This window comes from Anguilla anguilla, chromosome 3, assembly GCF_013347855.1.
Source record: "Anguilla anguilla isolate fAngAng1 chromosome 3, fAngAng1.pri, whole genome shotgun sequence".
Classification (NCBI taxonomy): Eukaryota; Metazoa; Chordata; class Actinopteri; order Anguilliformes; family Anguillidae; genus Anguilla; species Anguilla anguilla.
Genome location: NC_049203.1, coordinates 68,469,071 through 68,492,085, shown reverse-complemented (window position 1 = coordinate 68,492,085; position 23,015 = coordinate 68,469,071). Strand labels below are relative to the sequence as shown.

At 45.7% G+C, this 23,015-nt stretch overlaps 3 protein-coding genes across 3 annotated transcripts; 1 reads left to right on the top strand and 2 right to left on the bottom strand.

Annotated features, from left to right (window-relative positions):
- Nucleotides 1-1,079: 1,079 nt before the first annotated feature.
- On the bottom strand, nt 1,080-7,145 carry LOC118223482 (cyclin-dependent kinase 2-like). The gene is made up of 8 exons (XM_035410086.1): nt 6,897-7,145; nt 6,479-6,597; nt 6,035-6,112; nt 5,522-5,642; nt 4,869-5,039; nt 3,706-3,807; nt 3,062-3,265; nt 1,080-1,622 (listed from the first exon to the last, which is right to left on the bottom strand). Exons 2-8 carry the CDS (start codon nt 6,592-6,594, stop codon nt 1,539-1,541), a joined length of 876 nt encoding a protein of 291 aa, XP_035265977.1. The 5' UTR covers nt 6,595-6,597; nt 6,897-7,145; the 3' UTR covers nt 1,080-1,538.
- Nucleotides 7,146-8,995: 1,850 nt separating this feature from the next.
- dnajb11 (DnaJ heat shock protein family (Hsp40) member B11) lies at nt 8,996-15,235 on the bottom strand. The gene is made up of 10 exons (XM_035410085.1): nt 15,039-15,235; nt 14,092-14,248; nt 12,971-13,068; nt 12,307-12,439; nt 11,936-12,078; nt 11,644-11,726; nt 11,107-11,164; nt 10,488-10,599; nt 10,109-10,268; nt 8,996-9,958 (listed from the first exon to the last, which is right to left on the bottom strand). The coding sequence occupies exons 1-10, from the start codon at nt 15,110-15,112 to the stop codon at nt 9,894-9,896; spliced, it is 1,083 nt and encodes a 360-aa protein (XP_035265976.1). The 5' UTR covers nt 15,113-15,235; the 3' UTR covers nt 8,996-9,893.
- A 53-nt stretch (nt 15,236-15,288) lies between these two features.
- tbccd1 (TBCC domain containing 1) lies at nt 15,289-22,738 on the top strand. The gene is made up of 7 exons (XM_035410084.1): nt 15,289-15,907; nt 16,764-17,095; nt 17,915-18,076; nt 18,452-18,818; nt 19,486-19,672; nt 20,003-20,509; nt 20,921-22,738. The coding sequence occupies exons 2-7, from the start codon at nt 16,766-16,768 to the stop codon at nt 21,150-21,152; spliced, it is 1,785 nt and encodes a 594-aa protein (XP_035265975.1). The 5' UTR covers nt 15,289-15,907; nt 16,764-16,765; the 3' UTR covers nt 21,153-22,738.
- The last annotated feature ends 277 nt before the right edge of the window (nt 22,739-23,015 follow it).

Genomic DNA, 23,015 nt, shown 5'->3' with positions numbered 1-23,015 from the left:
ACAGGCAGACAGACAGACACACGCACTGAGGGGCGCTGAGGGGGGAACAGCGACATGTTTGTATTAGCGCTGCCGTGGGGTTCAGCCGGGCGGTGATGGTTTTATTCTAAGTGGAAACACCTGGCTCAGCCGGAGAGGTCAGGCGCAGTGTGCTGAGGGTTAACTCTGTGTCAGACATTACTGTCAGCAGCCCGCAAACAGGCTGCGCCTCCCCCTGCACACAGCAGTGCTTTACAGAGCCCTACTGACACTACTGACACTCAGCTTTACAGAGCCCTACTGACACTACTGACACTCAGCTTTACAGAGCCCTACTGACAGTACTGACACCCAGCTTTACAGAGACCTACTGACACTACTGACACTCAGCTTTACAGAGCCCTACTGACACTACTGACACTCAGCTTTACAGAGCATTACTGACACTACTGACACTCAGCTTTACAGAGACCTACTGACACTCAGCTTTACAGAGACCTACTGACACTACTGACACCCAGCTTTACAGAGCCCTACTGACACTCAGCTTTACAGAGCCGTACTGACACTACTGACACTCAGCTTTACAGAGCCCTACTGACACTCAGCTTTACAGAGCCCTACTGACACTACTGACACACAACTTTACAGAACCCTACTGACACACAGCTTTACAGAGCCCTACTGACAGACAGGCACACTCAGTCTTGCAGCCCAGGGTCTCAATACGCAGACAAAGGCCCATTTTGCCGCTACACATTTTACCATAACCTGATTAAAGACACTAAAGCTGCGTAATCTCGCCAATAAACCAAGTCTATTACAGCCGTAAAACCTTAATCAATACTCAAGATAAAGGCCAGCAGCCTGTTGCAGATAAAAACGTGCTTGTGTCTATCTGGTTGCTATAGAAACACATCCAAACTATCCCATGTATAAAATTCTGGATGTAGTTGGGTGTGGTCCGGGGGATTGGTCCACTGTATCTGACTGCACTGGGACAGTCCCTTAATTAATATTTATACACGACTTACGCAGGACACTCTTTCAACATTAATGACACGCGCTGGCAACAAAGCAACATTACTTTGACCACCAAGTAACCAATCAGCAAAGCGGAAATTTTATTCAAAGTTAAAACTGGCATGCATTTATAGTCATTCCATGCAGTATAAAAAAATAACTTCTGAACTTCAACAATAAATAAAGGACAAACAAGCAAACCAACAAACAAACTGTTCTTAACCACCTCCCGTTATGTCAAAAAGAAACGTCCAAACCTTCTCACATTCCACAGGAAAGGACACGAGCTCACGGTGAACAGGGAATCGGTCGCTCAGAGGGGACGCAGGGTTGTGGGTTCCTGTGGCCCCACGGGGGGTGGTGACAGGCCCCCTGAGCGAGCGACGGCCTTTCAGAGCACCCGAAACTCAGCGAAACAGACAGAACAAAGGACCTGAAATGCACAAGCGTGGCGTGGCCCTCCTCAGCCTGGGGGGGGTGTCGCGTGGTGGGGGGGGGCGGCAGGACCAAGCAGGAGCCCCCACCCCTCCTCACACTCAGCTCCCCATGTCCTGGAAGTAGGGGTGGGTCAGAGCGGCCTTGGCTGATATGCGCTGGGACGGGTCGTAGAGCAGTAGTTGCTAAGGGGGGGGGGGGGGGGGAAGACAGGAAGAAGTCATTTACTATCTCTCACGGACAATAAGATTTTGGACATAAAGGTATAGTTCTGGACACGCCTTTCTCATGAAACCAGAGTAATATTTCCTACCAAAACTACCTCATAACAGCAGCATAAATAAATGGCATTTATTATCTATAATAACAGCAATTCAACAAGCAATGTGAAAGTGTAGTTTTTGGTGAACACACTTTTCTGATGTCTGAGTAATGTTTTCTACCAAAACTTCACTAGAACTGCATAAATTAACTGTACTTATCTAAAATCATAGCAATTCAGCAATGAGTAATACAATTAAAACATGATTTTTAGCTTATGGAAAAGCATCCCTCATTGGCTGCCCCATGATGACTGTGCCCTTCCCTGAATGATTGTACTGCTTTTAGCTGCATGCTCCTCTCCTTCAGCACTCCAATCACCATGAACCAATCAACAGCCTTAATTCCAACCTCTGAACTAGTTACTGAGAATTAAACTCGACTGCCATTTGTATGCTTGTCATTTGCTGCCCTCTGCTGGTAGGATGGCCACTATGCATGCCAAAATGAAACGTGAGAAATCATTAAATAGAGGAACATTAACGGGAAAAGAAATGTCCATCTGGGAGAGCAAATATAAAAAGGACAAACCATTGTTATGAAACCAAAATGGGAAAAGGGAAAGATAAACTGGAAGATATAATTTGAATGCCCCAGATCACCCTGCAAATAGCAGAGTCAGTGTGTGGCAACCAGCAAGCTCATGGCAGGTGCAAAAACAGCCCCTGGGAAGTGAAGCCAGGAGACGCAAATGCAAACAGGAAGCAGGTGGCAAAACGACAGCAAGAAGAGCGACAGTACAATGTAAGAAAAGAGTGCTCAAAAAGGCACAATGCTTGTCACTGGGGTGGTACCCTATAGGTACATAAAATTATAACCCCAGCCATGGTTTTAATAATGCATTTGTACCATTCTTGCTTGTAAACGGTACTCATCAGTGCCCAAAGAACTTTATTGTACTTTCAGGGTACATTTGGGAAATTTGTTTCTCGAAGAACAAAAATGTACCCCCACTGAACCTTTACTTCTGAGTGCAGCAGCAGCAGAAATGCAGGTGAGTTCTCACGGCTGTGGATCGTTAGGTGCAATGCCTCTCAGGACCCATTTACTGCTGTCACGGTCAGCTTGCACAGAGGCACAAACCTCCAGGCTGGAACCATCGCCTCAGAAATGCACCTCGTTGCATTGACTTAAATATTTCATAACTCGCAATTTCACAAAGTTACGATCAAGAAAATAACACCACAGGCCATTTTCATAGCATTAACCGGGAATGTGATGTGTTGTGAAGTTAGCTTTAATAGTGGCAGGAGGAGAGAGGGACGGTAATTCAGATTGAAAAGGTGGGTCCAGGGGCACAGACCTGCAGCAGGTCCAGTCCAGAGGGCTGCAGTTTCGGGGTGATCTTGGACAGGTCCTGGGGGGCCCACCGGGGGAAGCGGGACTTGTAGTCGGGCAGCTGCGACACCCCGGGCCACACCCCCTCGTTGGGGGTGCCCAGCTTCTTGAAGATCCGGAACAGCTGGTCGATCTCCGAGTCGCCGGGGAACAGGGGACGCTTGGCGACCTGGGAGAAAAGCGTCTGCTTCACATCGCCTCCTAGCGGCTGCCCGGGCCAGGTGAGGCCTATTAAAAGGGCCTTTGAGCGTTTAAATCTGAGTGTGCTGACGGGGAGGGGGACTGAAAACATCCTGAATGATTCACAGAGACAGGCTAGCTGAGCTACGCTCCAGTGCACTCAGCCTTCTACCAACGATGTAGCGTTAAGAGGTTAAGTGCGTCTATTGATCCGACAGGACGTGAATCGCATTTTACTGAGCGCATGCGACGCCTCACTCATCGCCTCTGTCATGGCAGAGAGAAGAAAGCTCTGTAGCGCTCTCTGTGACCCTGACAGAGCCGTTACCCGTTAAAAATCTCCCACATGCGTGCACATGCGTGACTGCGGGTGGGAGACTCTGAGCGAGGGGGGGGGGGCAGGGTTATGGGGGGGGGTCGGGGGCTCACCATCTCTGCGAAGATGCAGCCGATGCTCCAGATGTCCACGGCGGTAGAGTAGTACTTGCAGCCCAGCAGGATTTCGGGCGCTCTGTACCACAGCGTCACCACCTTCACAAGCGGAGAGGGAAACACCCGCCACGGCTTCACAACTAACAACAAACTCACCGGCTTCCAGCAATGGACCCTAGGGCATTATTAGCTGGTACCAAAGGTGTATTAAGTGCATAGATCGAGAGAGCTGAAACCCTGTAGGGGGGTCCAGGGGCCACGCCAAAATTTTCAAAGGAACAGATGCGAAACAATCATTTCCAGTTAATTGTCTAAGAGGAACATTCTTCAGATTACTGATCAGTATATCCAAAACAACAACATTAAATCCCCATCTTTATGATATCAAATCATTTTTCTCATACTACTGGGGGGGGGGGGGTTATTTGGCCTGTTTTGTTTTGTACTGAGGGGGGTTGTAACCCCCCCTCCCCCCATAAATTATGCCCTTGGCTGATACTGTGACGATTGCTCACACAGGACAGAGATAGAATGAGAGAGTGCTGCCATTTCAGGCTGCTGAATCACAACCTCTGAAACCAGCACAACTGATCCGCATCAGACCTCAGCCAACAATAGCTCCCCGTGACGGAATGTTCTGGGCCGTAAGCAGGACCAAAAACACGCAGAGGTCAAGAGACTCAGCTGGGGGGGGGGGGGGGGGGGGGTGGGGGGGGGTGAGGGTAGGGGACTAGGTCAGGGTATGCTCTTTTTCTCCCATTACTTTAGTTGTTTAATTGAGGATGCACTTAAAGATGTAAATGCTGTACGTATTACTCTAGATTACACTTAAATTTGAGAAAATATTAAAGACCACTCATTCCCCTCCTAAATGAACTGCAACAGATGTTCTCTCACTAAAGAGTGAAATTAAATACACACTTGGGAAATGGACATGGGGGGGGGGGGGGGAGCAGAGGACATGACCTCAGCGTTCCCAATGGCAGTTACAGCCCTTGGACATGTTACACACAGCTCAGATACCAGCGCTGAAGAGGGACAGCTGTAATGAGACAGCAGGACGGAGGGCAGGCTAGGGAGGAGGAGTCCGGCAGCGATAATGGCGGACGCGGAGAGGGGGCGGCGTGGACGTGACGGCGAAGCGACGGCGGCGGCGGGACCTCGTGCGTGTAGCTGCGCAGCGGCACCCCGAACGCGCGGGCCAGCCCGAAATCCGCCAGCTTGATGGCCCCGGCCTGGTTGAGCAGCAGGTTCTGGGGCTTCAGGTCGCGGTGGACCACGCGGTGGGAGTGGCAGAAGGCGATGCCCTGCAGCAGCTGGTACACGTAGCTCTGAAGAGGACCATGCAAAGGACACGAGACTCACAACAGTGTCAGAGTTGGGCCTGATACTGGGTAAAATGATTTAGGGTTACATTCGGGACACTAACTTAGTGTGAACAGGGACACAGGAGATATGACACATGCAAAAGTGATGGAGAAGACTGAGCTGGTAACGCTACTTCTACACTGACACTGACAACTGGAACAAGGACTCATGCTGTGTCATTGATGCACCATGGTTATGCTAATAGCTCCCCCTTGTGGAGAATCATCAGCCTGCTGAACATGAGTGAGAGAGTGTGTGTGTGCGTGTATGAGTGAGTGAGTGGGTATGGGTGTGTATGAGTGAGTGAGTGAGTGGGTGTGTGTGTGTGTGTGTGTGATTGACTTATTTACAAGTCATGTCCATGAGGTGTTCTGCATTAAAACAAAATACATGCATGGATGTACTGAAAGTGAATAAGGTATATAAAGGGTGGAGCGTGTCTGACCTGAATCAGAGGGAGGGTCAGGCCCAAGGGCTGGGAGGAGTCCATGTACTTTTTCAGGTCCTGGTTCAGATACTCAAACACAAGGTACAGCTTCTTCTCAGTGTGGACCACATCCAGAAGCCTACAGCAGCAAGACGAGATTCTGTCTGTTTAACCAAAAGATTACCGTACCTGCAGTACAAATATCTATGTGTCCAGCGAATAGTTGTAGCATGACACAAAGTCGATGAACTTCATATTTAATGGTGTCAAAACATTTTGACCTAGGGTAGGGATTCAGATTCTATCTTTACCAAGAAATATTATTTATTGACTGTGACAGTTTATATAAACTAGCAACTTGAGGTATGCACACACACATTTGACAGAAAACACATCTTTATCTGTACCTTTAATATACCCACACAGGCTGAGAAGAATATTGTAAATGTAATAGGAAAATTACACTGGCCAGCTTTAACGAATAATATATAATCCGTATAATGATCTCCATGGAAATGGAGTTGGACTTACTTCACTATGTTAGGATGATTCAGTTCCTTCAGAAGTGATATCTCTCTTATGGCGGTGCTTGGCACGCCCTCAGTATCTCTGAAAGGAATAAAATGGTAAATTCGCAGCATTTTTTATTAAAATGTTATCTCAAATACAAGTGAACTCTGGTTACAAATGTAACAGCAACGAAAAAACCTAGCTACACGTGCTAGACCGAACATACCTAAAGTTAAATTAGGCCTGAAGCTTAAAATAGCGAGCTTGTCGCCACCGTCATACAGTAAATCGACAGCTTTAGATGTTTCTATTAAAGTTATCTATTAACTAGCATATAACGTGAACTGCATTACAATCTAGTTATGAATCATATTAGCAAGACATGCGATTAATTTTACGTTAAAAATAGCGTAACGTTAATGGGATATCGAATACTACGATAAAGAAAATTAATTTGCTACTCACGCGTCAAGGCGAATCTTTTTCAACGCTACGGATTGGCCTGTTACTTTATTTTTTGCCTTATAAACAACACCATATGTTCCCTCGCCAATCTTCTCGATTTTCTGAAAAATGTCCATCTTCTGGAATATAGGAAGTTATCCGATATTAATGCGCCCGTTATTGTTAAGTTATAGGTCGTCTGTAAAGTATTGACAGTCTACTATTCGATAGTCTGTTATAAGTTAACGATAGCTATACAGCCAAAGTATTTTACTGTAGCCTACAGTAGCCTAATTAGCATCCTCAGAGGTGTAATCATTACTGTACTTCACTGTAATGTATTCGACGGGCAGGCTGGCCTTTAACAAAGAAGACTATACAGGCATTCGTTTTTACACAAAGGGTAAATTATATTGACAACTTAATTGCTTAGTATTACAAAGCAGTTTGTCTGTAGCTAACGTTTGCTAGTACGACGACATCACATCAGAAGTTAGCAAACTCATGCCAATGTCAGCCACTTGACGTTGACATGGCGATGACATACATGCACGCGCTTAGAGCCGCGAGCGGATCGAAAACGTTGAACATCAAAAATTTAAAACTAAAATGCTGGCTAAGGTAAAGCTAAAGTTTTACAATATAATACTTAGGACAACATATGAACCGGTGCATAGCGTAAAGACCCTCGATCAAATGTTAAAATATTCGTACAGACAGGATTCTTGTCCATTAGATATCTGACATTGCTTGCTATAATCAATCACTATTATCATTGTTATACTGCAATGAGGGGAAATAAATGAATAAACCTTTCAGACAGTCGTCAGATAACCAAATTGAAAAAGGTTTTTTTTTTTACACCATATTGGTCCCTATGAAGCCAGAGGAGGATGAATAAACAAAAAAAAAACTGACTAAACAGATATGTTGACAAAAATGTGGTACAGATATCTTGTGCTTATCAACAAAATAAATTATTGCCTGTTCTCTCAAATGTTTGATCAGAGACTTGGTATCATTACACAATACAAGAAGCACAATTTCCATTGCTTTGAAATTCATTGCATGAATATCTTAAGAACTGCAGGCCTCTCTCACGTCAGCTACTGTCAGTGTTCATGACAGTAATAAAGAGACTTGGCAAAAATTGGATTAATGGGAGCGCAGCAAGTGGAAACCACTGCAAAGCTAGAAAAACATCAATGCTCATCTCACATTTGCTAAAGAAAAAAACACTAAGATGATCCCCAAGCCTTTTAGGATTATATTATATGGACAGACGAGTCAAAAGAGGAACAGGTCCCATTATGTCTGGCATAAAGCAAATACAGCATTTCAGAATAACATCACAACAACTGTCATTCACAGTGGTGGTAGTGTGATAGTGTGGGGATGCTTTGCTGCCTCGGTACCTGGATGACTTGCCACTGTGGAAGGAACCACGAATTCTGCTCTGTGCCAGAAAATTCTTAAGGAGACTGCCCGGTCATCTGTCCGTGAGCAGAAGCTGGATGGCAGTTGGGTTATGCAGCATGACAACAATCCAAAACACAAAGGCAAGTCCACAACTGAATGGCTGAAAATAAACAAAATTAAAGTTTTGGAGTGGCCTAGTCATAGTCCGGACTTGACCCCAATACAGATTGGTGTTGACAAGACCTGAAATGAGCAGTTCATGCTTGAAAACTGAAATGATTTGTCTGAATTACAGCAGTTCTGCAAAGAATTATAGGAATAATTTTAAGCAGTTATTGCTACTAAAAGTAGTACAACCAGTTAAGTTTAACTTCAGCAATTACCGTTTCACATGCGTGATATGGGTGTTAAACATTTTTCATTGAATAAATTAAATAATTAAAGAAATGTGTTTTGTGTTGGCTCTCTTTATCTAATATTACATTTTGTCAACAGATCTGAAACAATTCAGTGTGACAAACGTGCAATAATAGAGCAAATCAGGATACTTTTTTTCCACAGCACTTTACATTATTCCCCCATTTTTGGGGACCAAAAGTAATTGGACGAATAAACATAACCTTTAAGTTGTCATATTTAGTACTTGTTTGCAATTCCTTTGCATTGAATGACTGCCTTAAATCTGAGACCCACTTACATCACGAAACACAGGGTATTTTCCCTGGTGATACTCTGCAAGGCCTGTACTACAGCCATCTTCAGTTGCTGTTTGTTTTAGTGGCTTCTTTTCCCCCCCAGTTTCCAGTCTAAATGCTATGTTCTTTCAGAGTGACATATTTAAGAAATGTATACATTTTTCCTTGTTTCTTACCTGTTTAATTTCAGCAACGACCAAATTAAAGAATAAAAAATAAAAATCTTTGAAAGAATAAAAAAAAATTCATAGGTTACTTAAAGTTCAGGACAAAGAGCAGTAGGTTCAGAAGAGAGTGGCATTAAGTCACAACTGGAATCTACCACAGGAAAACTACATAAGTATTATAATACATTTTTTTATTGAAGTTCTCGATTGAAAATTACCCCCCCTCCCCCCTTCCAACAGAACATTCTAGAAAATGCTTTTTTTTTTTTTTTTGTTCACTACAGTCCCTTTCTGTCAGATACAGTCCAGAGGAAAGATCTAGGCTGTCGTGGTAAAGGCAGCCCAAAAATGGACAAAAAAGCCCAGAAAAAAACACCATGGAGAACAAACACAATGACGGGCAAAGTTATGACTCAGTCACGGGATGAACACAAAAAAGCATTAAGACTGAAGGACACTCGGCCTTAGAATTTGAAACGGAATTTGTACCATGGAAGTGGAAAAAAGAATGCAAACCAAGTTCCACTTTTTTTTTTTTTGCGTTAACAGTCCTGAAAATAAAAATTGTAAAAAATAAAAGAAGAAAAGAAATAAAGTAATAATAAAACTATTTCAAAGAGCCATCCCAGAATCAGCTGTTGCTCAAGACCTTAGATTCTGAAGGCTCAGTCCTTCATCACTAATGGAGTTCAACTCTTCAGGCCAGTCCAGCTGAGAGAGGGGAAGTGGAAATGCAAGTTCCTTTTAGATCAGCCTGTGTCTGTAGTGTGACTGATCACTTGAGATTTCTCCCTATTCAAACTGGGAAGCACGGAATTATTCAAGAAAAGAAAAACATCAAACAAATATTTAAATATACTTGTATATTTAAAAATTCCAGTTTGGGAATTAAAAATGAAAAGGATACACATGTTGTCACCCACAATTGTCCATTTGAAAAAAGGTAAGTAAAGAAATGGGGGGTTTAAAACAAAATTAAAATTCAAAAAAACAAAACTAAAATTTTTATTTCAAAATATTAAAAAATAAAAATGCAAACAATAAGACAACCCGTCCTGAGTACAATCTATGAACAATAAATACACCCCAATGCTTGTTTCTGTGTGTCCATGTGATAGTGTGCGTGTGGAAAAAATCCTGAAATCCGCCAACACGTCAGTACCCCTGCAGTCCATTGTACACCTTCTGTGTTGATGCCTGTTTCAGCAGCTGCCTTACCCCTGGAAGAACAGAGCACAACATGAGTCCCTCCCACGGACTCCAACCCGTCCCACTCTCTGACCACCTCCAGCTCGCTCTCAACCCATCAGCCCCAACTCTAACCCCTGTGTGTGTGTGTGTCTCCCGTTCTCTTTCTCCCGCCTGCTCACCCTCTTTTTCTTGTTCGTCCAGCTGTTCTTTGGGGAACTCCACGTCAAAGGTGACGATGAGAGAGCCACGGATGTTGTTGTTATCGAAGTTGGGGAGGCCCTCCCCCTTTTTCCACAGTTTGGCTCCAGGTTTGGTGATCCTGTCTCTCACAATGTGAACCTGACGAAGAGGCACGGTTAATATCACTGGTGACAGGTGAAAGAAATGTCACGGTCTGCTTTAATAATGGACTCAAGTGTTTCATGTGTCAGTTATAACAACCAAGGAAACTGGGAACAGCCACTGGTTCCAACTGGTCAAATTCAAACCATAACTGACAGTCTGCACAGGATAGCATATGATGCTCGACTCATAAAAGGCAAGTGTAAGTATATGCACCTTGTGTCCATCGAGGTGTTTGATGTCCATCTCGAAGCCCACTAGCGCCTCCACCAGGGAGATGGTGACATTGGTGTAAAGGTCATCTCCCCTGCGCTCAAACACAGGGTGCCTGACAGGAGACACGCACATGAATCACCAGCCAATCAACACGAGAGAGGACTGAGAGAGGGAGGGGCCAGTGGCAGGGAACTTGTCAATGTATTATAACAGTTTTCCAGAGAAAGAACACAAGAAATTGATAAAAATAAGTGTAAACAAATGCAGAGAGGTACAGAGTTTCTGTATTCAAGACAATTTTTTTGTAAGAAAAAAAAAAGGAAATCAAAATTTTACCTTGTCTGTTTATTTAATATATATTTAATAAAAGCTATAAATTAAGTTAATGTGAATGATTAAGTGGTCAATATGCATTGGAAAACCAGGATAGTGCTTGGTTGGACCAAATAAACATTCAGCAGGACATCTTTACAAGACATATAAGTGTTTGGTTTGCAAAACCAACTATTTTATTGGGGGGCTGCTTTTCTTGACGACAAGCCTTTATGTTTTTTAAACAAGTTTGGAAAGAATAATCCTGCATTTACATTTCAAAATAATAAAAAAATTCCAGACTTACTTCATGACTTTAATGCGGAAGCGCAAATCTCCTGGTTCTCCATCGATATGAGGTTCTCCTGCAGAGAGAGGAAAAACAGACAATGTTACGGTACAGGTTAGAGAGCCATCGGTGCACTGGAACCATTATAATACACTTCTGCATGGTGGACTGCAATGCAGTTACCAGTGCAGCCGGTAGGGGGAGGTGGTATGCAATCTCACTGCTTACATTCCGGCTCCATGTCTTCAGTGGAGATCAACTGCCCAGTGTTAACTTGACCATCAAGATTAGTAAATACAGATGTGTTTGTGTTATAAAATTGTTTTCCTAAAGTTGTTTTCTGTAATGATTTTGTTTTTGTAAACCAAGATCTGAGATTTCATGGCAAAACAACAAAATATTTAGTTAACACTGTTTATGTCAAGACCAATGCGTAGTCAATGCAAATAAATTGTGCACACATGCTGATGCACAAAATGCCGCCCATCTCACTCCTCAACAGTTTGCTGTGTTAGTTGGGGTACAGGATAAGAGGCAGAGGAAGGCATGCCTTACCTTCTCCTATGAAGGGATACTCCATCTCATCTCTCACTCCCTGTTCAATCTCAACCTCCAGTGTCTTCTCCTCATTCACCAGTCTGAATGGAGATGGACAGCCATATATTTATTGACCTTCATTCATACAGGGAAGCTTTGGTAGTTAAGCCCTGTGAATACTCCCCTTGCCCTTCATGACTTTGGATAAAAGTTACTATTAACATTCAATCTGGAGATTACCCAGTACAGAGGAAGCCTAGTACTACTAGTTAATAAAGTTGCCTTTTTTCCCCTCAGTGAAGACACTCACTTGACATTGGGACACTCATCGCAGACCACTTCCTGTGTCATCTGGAAGCGCCCAGGTCCCAGTTGCGTCGTCCTCATTTCCTGTCGACAGTTGCATTTCCTCTTCCCAGGAGCCTCCTTGGCTATCGGCTTGTTACGCACAACCTGAGGATGACAAGCAAAGCGAATGAGGAAGGTGAGCGTGCAAGAGAAACTGAGAAAAATACTTTCTTTGTTAGTATATACAGCCACGGCCAAGGCTAAAGTCAATCCTTAATGAAAACAGAACATACCAATACATTGCTGACACATGCAAACACATACATATTATACACATATATGCACAATCACATATTCAGAACTTCTTCAGCCGTCTCCACACATGTGACTTACTTCCACAAAATTCCCAGAATACACCTCTTCGAGTGTGACCTCCAGATCCAGCACGATGTCATTGCCCCGGGGAATGTTCCGGTCCTGCTGCCGCTGGTTTCCGCCAAACATGAAGCCAAAGTCGCCAAAGAAACTGCAGCGCAGAATGAGCAATTGAGCAGCAGGTATTCATAAAAAATTTAATTCAACAAAATGACTGCAAGCAGAAAAACCAGAGAGAGAGATTACAAATGCTTAATGTCACCAGTCAATGTCAATCAGTAGCCAGTGCAGAAAGATAAGGAGAGGCATATCATGTATATTTTTGCTGATCATAACTTAAACAAGCAGCAGCATGCACTGAGCTCCCACTATTAGTCTGAATTAAACAATAAAAAAATGTAAAACTGAATTTTTGCATCATGTCAGTTGTGCCTGATATCACATAATAGAAACCAAAAATATTTAATTGCGTAATAGATAGATAACAGACTTTCCCTGAGTTGAACAAGAACTTTATCTTTTGAAAGAACTCAAAATTGGCTCAACATCAGTATAAACAGCATTAGTGCAAATATGTTGAGATTATTTTGACAACAAAAATTGTTTTGTTGGAAAACAAAAGATACTTGAACACTTTCATGTTCTTCCTCAATGATAAATAAAAAATATAATCATTACTGACCTGGAGAAGATGTCCCCATGTGAGCTGTGATGTCCTTCCTTCAGCCCCTCCTCTCCATATTGATCGTATTGCTTCCTTTTCTCTTCGTCAGATAGCACCTTGTGGCCACACGATTTAATGCGTTAACATAATGCAAATATACTTCAGTAAATCAAATCGAACACTCCATTAAAAATATAGGGTACATGTTTGCTAGTAATTTTGCATTTTGATAATGTTACAACAACTCCAGATGTCATATGTTCCACTTCAGTATTTTCGTGTGATCTAGGCTCAACTTTCACCCCACAAAAGCAACCAATCAGGAGCGTCCACACAGTCTTCCCGACCAATCCAAACCGGACGTCTCGTTTCCAATAACAACCATAGCCGTTGACGAATAAACCGCTCGAAATATTTTAGTTTTATTGTCTCTAGTGTTTCAAAAGCAGTTCTGTTGGTTAACGTTCAATATTTTATTTACGTAGAAATATTAGCTTAATGTTTAATATATTTAGAGTGAATTCAGTTTGTTAAAAAGCATAATGACGGCCAAACAATGGACATCTGGGTCGGCAAAGCTAGCAAGCCAATTATCTATCATTCTGGCTAGCTAGCTAGCTAACGTTAGAATTTTGCAAAGAATATTATTAAACTTTTAAAATTCAAGTTCCCTGGCATGTTAACGTTAGCTAGTTCTTCATCATTATTTGCTTCAAACGTTACTAAGGAATAATGCTAACGTTACACACCACATAGTTCTTGGTTTCTGTTCTACCTAAAACTTAAAATATTACAGACGATACGATTCAATGATCATCGCCCATTTTAAATAATTAAAACAACTGAATTTGGCAGTCGCTGGGTTTTGTGGACTGAGAAGGCATAGACTATCGCTATTCCTGTATCTGCCGTAGCTACAATGATTTCCAGCTCTCATTCTGGTTTCGTTTACACTACTGTGGCAGAGAACAAGCAGTCCCCACGTCAGTGACAGCAGAAAGTGTTGCCTCCGCGCCCATGGGAATTCATAACCAGTCACAGCATCCAATCACATCAGCACAGGTGGAACTTGGCTACTGACTACAGTACAGGTACTCGTACAGGACAGGGCACAGATACACTGTCGATCAGCACCCTACCTCATAGGCAGCCCCCAAGTCCGCGAACTTGTCTTGAGCATTTGGATCATCTTGGTTTCTGTCTGGGTGAAGCTGCAGAGCCAGCTTTCTGTAAGCTTTTTTGATATCCTTGACCGTCGCAGATCTGCTTACACCCAGGATCTTATAGAAATCACGTCTATAAAACAGTTGCAAAAGATGAAAATGAGTTGAATTTATAAAAGTTCACTTGCACAAGTGAAATAACCAAACAACAGACTAGCGTGAATCAAATCAGTGCAGCTTTCATACATGAAAGCTGCCTGCAGTGTGTATGCAATACGTCAGGTCAAATCACTGATCTGTCATTTCTCGCAGCGTTTATTGTTTGGATAAACGTCTTGGCCCAGACGAAGAAAGACCAAATACAAAGCTTTCAGGGGGATTACGAGTATGCTCAAACAAATAAGAATGTAACCATTTCGGGGATCCTAATCTACCTACACGAGCATTGAACTACATTGAATGATACAAACGTGTGGTAAATTGTTCTTTAATTCACTGAATATAAATAAAGAATAATGTATAGAATACATTAGAGCATATCACCGTTTGATGTAGGTAAGGAGAAAATAGATGACGAATGTTAAAGGTGTCAGGGAACTACAATTGCCGGCTAGCAGCTAGCTAGTGGTGCGACTAGATAGCTAGCGACAGTAGAAAGCTTGCGAACATAAGAAACAATCACTCACAAACTCATAAATCAAAACCAATGTCCATAAGGCTTCACAGTGATAAATTAACCCAAAATGTAGCTAAAAGAAATTGAATGAAACGGTGTAGATGAAGGTTCAGGTTACCCTCCTCATGGCTAAGGTACTCACATAAGGGTCCAGAGGCGTAGACCAATCACAATTCAACATGTGTACCAGCTGGCGACACGCTTTGAACACTGCAGTTTGTTCGAGAATGGATGAGCGGTTACTCACCCCGCAAACACTGCCGCGACGAAATACAGGATCAGACAACAAATACTGCACAGGTTCATCCCTCGGACAGCCATAGATCCTGGTGTTTCTCCTGAACGCCCAACTCAACTCGCCGGCTTTGAGTGTCAGGTCGGCCTGTCCGTCACCAGCCTTTTCCTCTTCCCACACGACAGACTTCCACCCGGAAAGCCCGTCCCCTAAGACCCGCCCACTGAATGAATTAAAGGGAAACACACAAAACAAGCGTAATATGTAAGTTACTCTATAAGCACATTTAACGTACGTCCATTTGCGAACGTTATTACTCCCATGATAAGTAAATACGTGTCAAATATTTGCCTATTTAGTTATTAGGGGATTACTACATTGTACACTAACCATCTGAGTTAATCTGTGAAAGTTTGTGTTGGTTAACAAAGTGTTGTCGCTAGAGAACGATTTACGTCGGTTTAAATAAAGCAATATACGATTCAGTCAATACGCAGTCGTGGTAAACGCAGACGGAGACCTGAGGCGGGGCATTATAGTTGCCACAGTCATTTATCTATAGTGACAGTGGTGCAACCAATAACGTTACGGTGGGCGCAACTCCTCTGGTGCAACTCGCATCACTGGGACGCCTAAAAGCGCGTTCCCAACTGATGCGCGCGCGCGCTATCGGGCACGGATCGAGGCGGCAAATAGTCAAGGGAGGAGAGTAACATTGCTAGTCCAATTCGGAACAGCGATAGTTGAACAAAAAAAGAAATGCCTAGGGAAATAGCAATCTATTTTTTAATGCCATGGGAGGCAACTGATCACTAAGTAATATCTCAAAGATTCTGAGACAAGACCAAGGAGTATTACGGAGCAAGACGGCTGCTTTAAAGGTAAGCCACTTCATGCAACTATCAGAAGCTAGCTAGCTAGTTGCTCTGCCCTACATGCAGTTGCGAAATCGTCGATATTCACAGGCAGATTCATAATAGTTGTCATGGAAACAGGCGAAAGCGTCCTTGGTTTGGGATTGCCTGGACGATTCTCTGGCTTGTTTCCTTCCCAGAATAGACCAGCTCGTTCAACATGCTGTACGTGCATGTCATTTCCGCCAATTTATTGCTAACTATCTAACTTTGTGCTACTTTCAGTAATGTTTTCAAACGACGTATTGTCGTTGCTAGCGCTGGATAGTGTGCTAGTCGAAACCATCAGACTGTTGGAAGTGACGTTCGCAAGCGTTAGAATTTGTGAACCAGCACTCCAGCCAACATTAGACTACGAAGCTATTTTTTTTTCTAACTAATGTTACAGTTAACTTGCTTCAGCATCTTTCTCTACCATCAGCCCAATGTAGCACTCAAAGGCCTGCATTTCAAAATTTGAGATTGGCTGTTAATATTAATAAGTGTCTTGTTGCTAGAAAAGTAATAACGGAGGAGAAGATATGTACCACTTCCTGGTTGACTAGCTATTAGACCTCTTAGTTTGTTTTTATAACGTTAGAAATTACAACTCCTACTTTTTGGTGTGTGATGTGTACCTGCAACCTAGACATGTTTTCTACCAGCCCATCTGAGGCTAGATTAATTGGCTAATTTCCAAGTGTTGACTATCAAGTGCTTGCTCACATGGGCCTTATATTTCTATAATAAAGACAGGATGTCCCAGATACATTTGAATTATGTGAGCAACAGTATGATAGCTACACTCCCTCTGAGATCTAGAGCTGCTCCCCACCCCCCACAGGTATGGAGCAGGACGGCACAAGCGTATGGGCACGACTGGAGCCCTTCCTGTTGGGGGCGCTGCAGGTGCCACCCTCAGCCAAGCTCAGCTTGCACTACCTGCGCAAGATGGCCGCCTACGTGCGCACGCGGGAGGGCTGCTACCCGCTGCTGGGCTGGCCTATGTGGCGCCACATCGCCTGCGGCAAGCTGCAGCTGCCCGAGGACCTGGCCTGGCTCTACTTCGAGACCTTTGACCTTCTGACCCCCCACGTCCCCGAAGAGAGGCTGGGGCGGGCCGAGGCGCTGTCCCAATGCAGCTCCGCCAAGGAGCTGGACAGAGTGCGTAGCAAGGTGAGCGCGCTCGCACGGCTGAAATTCAAGCATTTAAAACTTTATTTGTTATTTTATTTATAACAGTACAGTAAATACAGTGTTAGGCACATATACCCAATATTTAACTGTGGTTTTTTTGTTTTTTTCATGGTGAAATCTTGCAGTATGTTTAAGACAAACTTATATCTATCTGTGTACTGTACCCTACACTAGGCGATGCACATTTACATTCAAGAAATGGTACGAAGGTGTTTTTTCTTCCACTGCCAGAATTATCAAGTAATCCACCCAGTTAACATGATAATTTCCTAGATTGCACACAACTCATTATAGTTGATCCTGCCAGTCGCTGTGTGTCACAGCTAATCTCCTTATGTGTTAGAGTGACATGTATTGGATTTAAAATCAAATCCAATCAAGTAACACTCCTACATTCTTATTGGACCGGTAAAATTACTTAAGAGTCTATAGATGCGTCCCATTACCTTTCCCTCCTCACCTCCTTTCCTCCACTCCCCCACTACCACTCGTCTCCTACCCGGAAGTATGTGGAGGAAAGGAGGGGAGGCGACGAGTTTGAAGCCGCTTCGCTAAAATACAGTTCCGTGCGCTTCGCTTGTCTCCTCCAATATTGGGACACTGGAGTGAAAGAGGGAGGACACAAAGATCGGTTTCCAGGTCACGGAGGAGATGAGGTGGCAGTGGAGGAAAGGAGGGTGCATTTTTTGTGTATTGGGACGCACCCCATTTAAATTTTGCCTGTAGTTGTATATTTTTGTAAAGGCCTCTCTACAGGTAATGACGTTTCAGGTGTCTGTCTGTCTGTCTTCCTGCCAGCTGTCTGTGGACACCCTGCAGTTCCTGCTCTTCCTCTACATGCAGCAGCTGAACCGCGTGTCCCTACGCACGTCTCTGATTGGTGAAGAGTGGCCCAGCCCCCGAGCCCGCTCCCCGTCCCCTTCCTCTGACCGCGAAACGAAGACGAACTCCCAGAACAAGGTTGCAGTCTAACCCTCCGTGATGAGTTACCTGGCCAACTCTGTGTGTGGACTGGTGTGCATAATTGTCTGATCATGACAACAGATTAATTAAATTTTATAGCTCCTGTGTTTTATAACGTTGCGAATTACAGCCCATAATGAGGCTTTTATTTCAGTGAAGGGGATATGGTATAACCTGCATTACAGGGCTCAAGTCCACCCCTATAATTTTAATTTTCGAATTTTCGAATTTAATTATTTATCGAAAATATAAGAGCATTCAGCTGGTAAAATTATTAATTCCTCAAGCTTTCCTAGTCTTTTTTCCCATTTCCCTTTAATGTACGAGATGATGTCAGTGTCTCCTCCCCCTGTCCCGCCCCCTTATTTACAGAACTGGGACGACCAGGCCCACCTCACCTTCGTCCAGACCCACCTGTCGGACCTGCTGGAGCTGCTGGTGGAGCCGGGCCAGCTGAGCAGGTCGGGGCAGGCGGTGCGGGACAGCCAGATTTCGGCGGAGGCCGTGCAGGGGCTGAGCTTCCTGCTGGAGGGGTGCGTGAGCCGGGGGCGGACGGTGCACCCCGTGCACAGGCTCCTGTCCCGGGCCCCGCTGCAGGCCCAGGCCGGGTACTCCCAGCTCAGCCGCTCCTTCTCCCTGCAGCAGCTCCAGACCTGGCTGCGCCAGACCCTCTGCCTCAACCCCTTCGGCACGTCCGCCTGCCTGCGGTCCGGGAAGAAGCTGGCCTGGGCCCACCAAGGTACCGCCCGCCCCCCGCCCCTGTCTCCACCCCCGTCCCCCGCCCCTGTCACCACCACCGTCCCCCCGTCCCTGTCTCCACCCCCGTCCCCCGCCCCTGTCTCCACCCCTGTCCCCCCCCGGTCTCCACCCTCGTCCCCTGCCCGTCTCCACCCCCGTCCCCCGCCCCTGTCACCACCCCCGTCCCCTGCCCCTGTCTCCACCCTCGTCCCCTGCCCCTGTCTCCACCCCCGTCCGCCCCCGGTCTCCACCCTCGTCCCCCGCCCCTGTCACCACCCCCGTCCCCCGCCCCTGTCTCCACCCTCGTCCCCCGCCCCTGTCTCCACCCCCGTCCTCCGCCCCTGTCTCCACCCTCGTCCCCCGCCCCCCGCCCCTGTCACCACCCCCGTCCCCATCCCCACCCCCGTCCCTGCTCCCTGTCCCCATCTCCACCCCCCGTTACAGATTTCATACTTCAGAATACCAATTCTTGAAGGTTTCAAGTAATTAAAGGCTTATTTTTTGAGCACATTTATATATTAATTTTGGAAGCACATTCGCTATATATATTTTTTTCCTCATTGTGACCCTTGTTAAAAAATTGTAGATGTTTTGTGTAGAGTGTTCAGCAGTGGAGCAGGGCTGTAGTGCCAGTTAACTGGGCCGTTCCGAACCCCCCCGTTTTGCAGTGGAAGGCTCCATGAAGAGAGCCAAGATCGCCCGCAACACCCACGTGGCACCGCCCGGCAGCAGAGTGGTCCTGATGTCCCAGGTGTTCCGGCAGACGCTGGCCAAGAACTCGGACAAACTGGCCGGCGCCAACATCAAAGTGCACCGCTGCACCGAGGCCTTCATCTACCTCCTGTGCCCCCTCAGGTAGGACTCCGCGTTCGGCAGGGAACAACCCTCACCACTGGATCGGCCGGAAACCTCCAGCAGTATTTAGTGATTGCACGTGTTTGACTCGCAGGTTGAAAGACACTGTATGTACAGCACTTCCTTATTATTCCAGGCAGTGTTTCTTGAACTGTGGGTCGGCACCCAAAATGGGTGATGAGATGGGCCCCGAAATTAATCTGTGGACCAATACGCTATGATAGAATGTGTATTTGACGGGTTCCTGGAAGGTACTGAATTTCAAATTTTGGTGCGTAAAAGTGTAAGATCCGGTGATTTAAGGAGGCCGTGGGCGCCCTTGTGTCGTAGGTCTGTGTGTCTGGATAAGTGTCGGAACAGCACGGTGGTGCTGGGCCCGGTGGAGACCAGCGTTCACGTGCAGAGCTGCGAGAACGTCAGGGTGGTGTGCGTGGCCGGCCACGTGGCCGTGGGGGCCTCCTCCCGCTGCACCCTCCACGCCCTCACCCCCACCCGACCCCTGCTGCTGCCCGGCAACGCCGCCCTGACGCTGGGGCCCTTCCACACGCACTACCCCTCCCTGGAGGACGACATGGCCAAGGCCGGCCTGGCCGTGGTCCCCAACGTCTGGGACCAGCCCCTGACGCTGGGTTCCGAGGGGCACCCCCCCCCCGAAAACCCGCCCTACCGCCTGCTGCCGCCCAGCGAGTTCTGCCCCATGGCGATACCCTTCCAGATGGAAGGGGATACCTGCGAAATTCCCGGGGGGCTGCCCCCCCCCTACAAGGCGGCCCTGGACGAGCGGGAACGCCGAGTGCAGGAATGGCAGACGACCGTCAAAGACGCCCGTCTCACCAAGTGAGTGACGCACGCGCTTCACTTCGCTCCTGAGCGGACCTGATGTGAAAATGAACTTAATCAAGGGCTGCGATGTTGCCTATGTGCCCCAATGCCGGCAGTTATTTTGTTAGCGTTTAAAAAAACTGATTTAATCTATCATACGCCACATAGTGGAAGTTATTATTATTGCACTTAAAATACTGATTTAAAATACCACACAGCCCTATGGAGATATTATTCAAAGCCATTACTGTTAATGTCATTAAGTAGAAGGATTGGTTGGTAAAATATAATACATTTTTGGGCTCATGTTACATGCACACACACATAGATATTTAGACTCCTGCTGCATCCTCCTGTGCAAACCTGTGTCCTCCTGTGCAAACCTGTGTTCTCCTGTGCCAACCTGTGTTCTCCGTGACCCCCCAGAGACCAGCGGCGGCAGTTCCAGGCCCTGGTGGAGCAGAAGTTCCATGAGTGGCTCCTGGAGTCGGGTAACAGGCAGCAGCTGGACAGCCTCATCCCCCCCATCGTCGCCCCCGGCGGCTCCGGGGAGCCTTCCGGCAGCTGGGTGGACACCTACAGCCCCAACCACAGACCAGGCGAGAGGACCCCCGATGGGCCTGGACAGGCAGCGAGGCAGACGCCCACAGCGCGCTGATGAGGGTCCTTGGACAAGACCTCGGGGTGCTTTCCAGTCACTTATTTCTTCACCTCCTCGCTTCCTTTCCTTGCCTCCTTTCCTAGTATGGAAGGCCAAAACGGGTCAAATAATTGTGTGTGACGTTGAAGTCTGGAATCATGCATTGTCAATGTGGGTGCATTCCAACTGCCTATTTTATTTGTCTCCGAGGTCCTTGACTGAACTGGAAATTGATCAAGGTGCGCCATCTTTGAGGACATCCTCGGTTCCTCTCTGCCTGCGTCCATTCCTTGCTTCCTCCAATGGGTGGAGCTTTGAGCTAGGAAAGGAAGGAGACAAAAAAATAAGCTCATGGAACGAGCCGACATTGACCACACGTAATTCCAGACGTCAATTCCACGTATTTTTGACCCACTTGGCCTTCCGTACTAGGAAAGGAAAAAAAATAAGTGGTTGGAACACACCCCTGGACTCCTGAAAACACCTAAAGCTGTCCTCAGATTGTGCCTCTACTTACTGTGCCTGGATCTGTTGGGCTTCTCCGTATAAAGAGGTTGGGGTTTGGGTGAGGTTTGTCTTAACTGATCTCAGGTCAGTACTGGGGGTGTATCGTTTGCCCAGCGCTGACCCCAGCCACAGGCTGCAGCCAGATCCTCATTCACACGCAGTCCACAGTTTCAGGCAGGCCTGACCGCAGGCCCCAGCCGTGCTTCAGAAGGGGACGTGGCACTGACTGCCCTGGGCTTGAGTGACAGCTCAATCACAGCACAGGTTGACTGACATTCCCCAGATGGCACAGGTGTGTGCCCCCCAACCCCGCTAGGGCATTCACTGTCGGTACATCGGGTAGAGTATGACGTACGATAGTCTGTTTACCTGTTAGTCACGCTCGGGTCAGGTACTGTATTCAAAATTCTGGGAAATCAGGTAGTAAATCTAAAGGGAATAGACTAATATAGGAATGTTTCATTCATGCCCACACACACAGAGAGGACATTGTGCAGTGTATGAATGTTAAATGTAAACGATGAAGGTCGGCATGTCAAAGTCTGTTATGATGATACGAAATGTGACATGCAGACAGGTGGACTGGGGTCTGCGTCCAAAAACGACAAGATAATGTAGCCTAGGTAGTACTGTAGAGAACCAGCGGTAGCAAACGGTAGCACGTAGCTCTATCAAAACGGCAACACAGGTTACTGCATTCTGCTGAGAAAGTTGCAAATGCCTTTTCCCTCCAATGAATTAAGGGAAGGAACTGAAGCACGTTAAACTGTACAGCGAGACAGTACTTAAACGGGTGCACTTGTTCGTAGAGTTAATGAAATGCGCACAGGCTGTGTTAACTTCACGTGGAGGTACCTTTGATCCTGACGTGCTAAGAGGTCAGTCTGGTGGCGTTTCCCTGAAGGAACAGGACTTCCCCTTGCCTTTAGTTAGTTTTCCTGCGTAGTTCTGTTATTGCCTTTTACACGGAAATTGCACTGAAGTCCGCATAATGATCCGAAGTAGTTGAATCGCGTTTTAAAAGCACATATTTTTATATGATATTCTTTCCAGCCACTTTTGTAGGAAAAAAAAAGAATAAAAGCCTTTATTTTGTGTCTTGGCTCTCAGAATTTATTTTTTGTTGAGGCTGTGTGACCGTTCTTTTATACGCCTTCACTGCACTAAACTCAATGAAACTGCAGTAATGGTTGCCTGCTGCAGACCACAGGGTAATTTTAGTTTGGGAGGTATATAAACATCCATGGTAAAACCTTACAGATGTAATGCTAAGAGGCTTCGGAAGTTCCTTTGTAGTACAACTGACGAACATCAAACTAAAAGACTGTCCCTGTTCACCATACCTGCATCTAATCATGTTATAGGGATACACTG

Coding starts and splice junctions, on each gene's coding strand:
- tbccd1 (XM_035410084.1), top strand. CDS start 16,766: ATGGAGCAGGACGGCACAAGCGTATGGGCACGACTGGAGCCCTTCCTG. Junction 17,096..17,914: donor TGGACAGAGTGCGTAGCAAG/GTGAGCGCGCTC, acceptor TCTTCCTGCCAG/CTGTCTGTGGACACCCTGCA. Junction 18,819..19,485: donor GCTGGCCTGGGCCCACCAAG/GTACCGCCCGCC, acceptor CCCGTTTTGCAG/TGGAAGGCTCCATGAAGAGA.
- LOC118223482 (XM_035410086.1), bottom strand. CDS start 6,594: ATGGACATTTTTCAGAAAATCGAGAAGATTGGCGAGGGAACATATGGT. Junction 3,808..4,868: donor TGCGCAGCTACACGCACGAG/GTCCCGCCGCCG, acceptor CCGCTTGTGAAG/GTGGTGACGCTGTGGTACAG. Junction 3,266..3,705: donor GCTGCATCTTCGCAGAGATG/GTGAGCCCCCGA, acceptor CTTTTCTCCCAG/GTCGCCAAGCGTCCCCTGTT.
- dnajb11 (XM_035410085.1), bottom strand. CDS start 15,112: ATGGCTGTCCGAGGGATGAACCTGTGCAGTATTTGTTGTCTGATCCTG. Junction 12,440..12,970: donor CATGGGGACATCTTCTCCAG/GTCAGTAATGAT, acceptor TCTGCGCTGCAG/TTTCTTTGGCGACTTTGGCT. Junction 12,079..12,306: donor ATTCTGGGAATTTTGTGGAA/GTAAGTCACATG, acceptor TGTCATCCTCAG/GTTGTGCGTAACAAGCCGAT.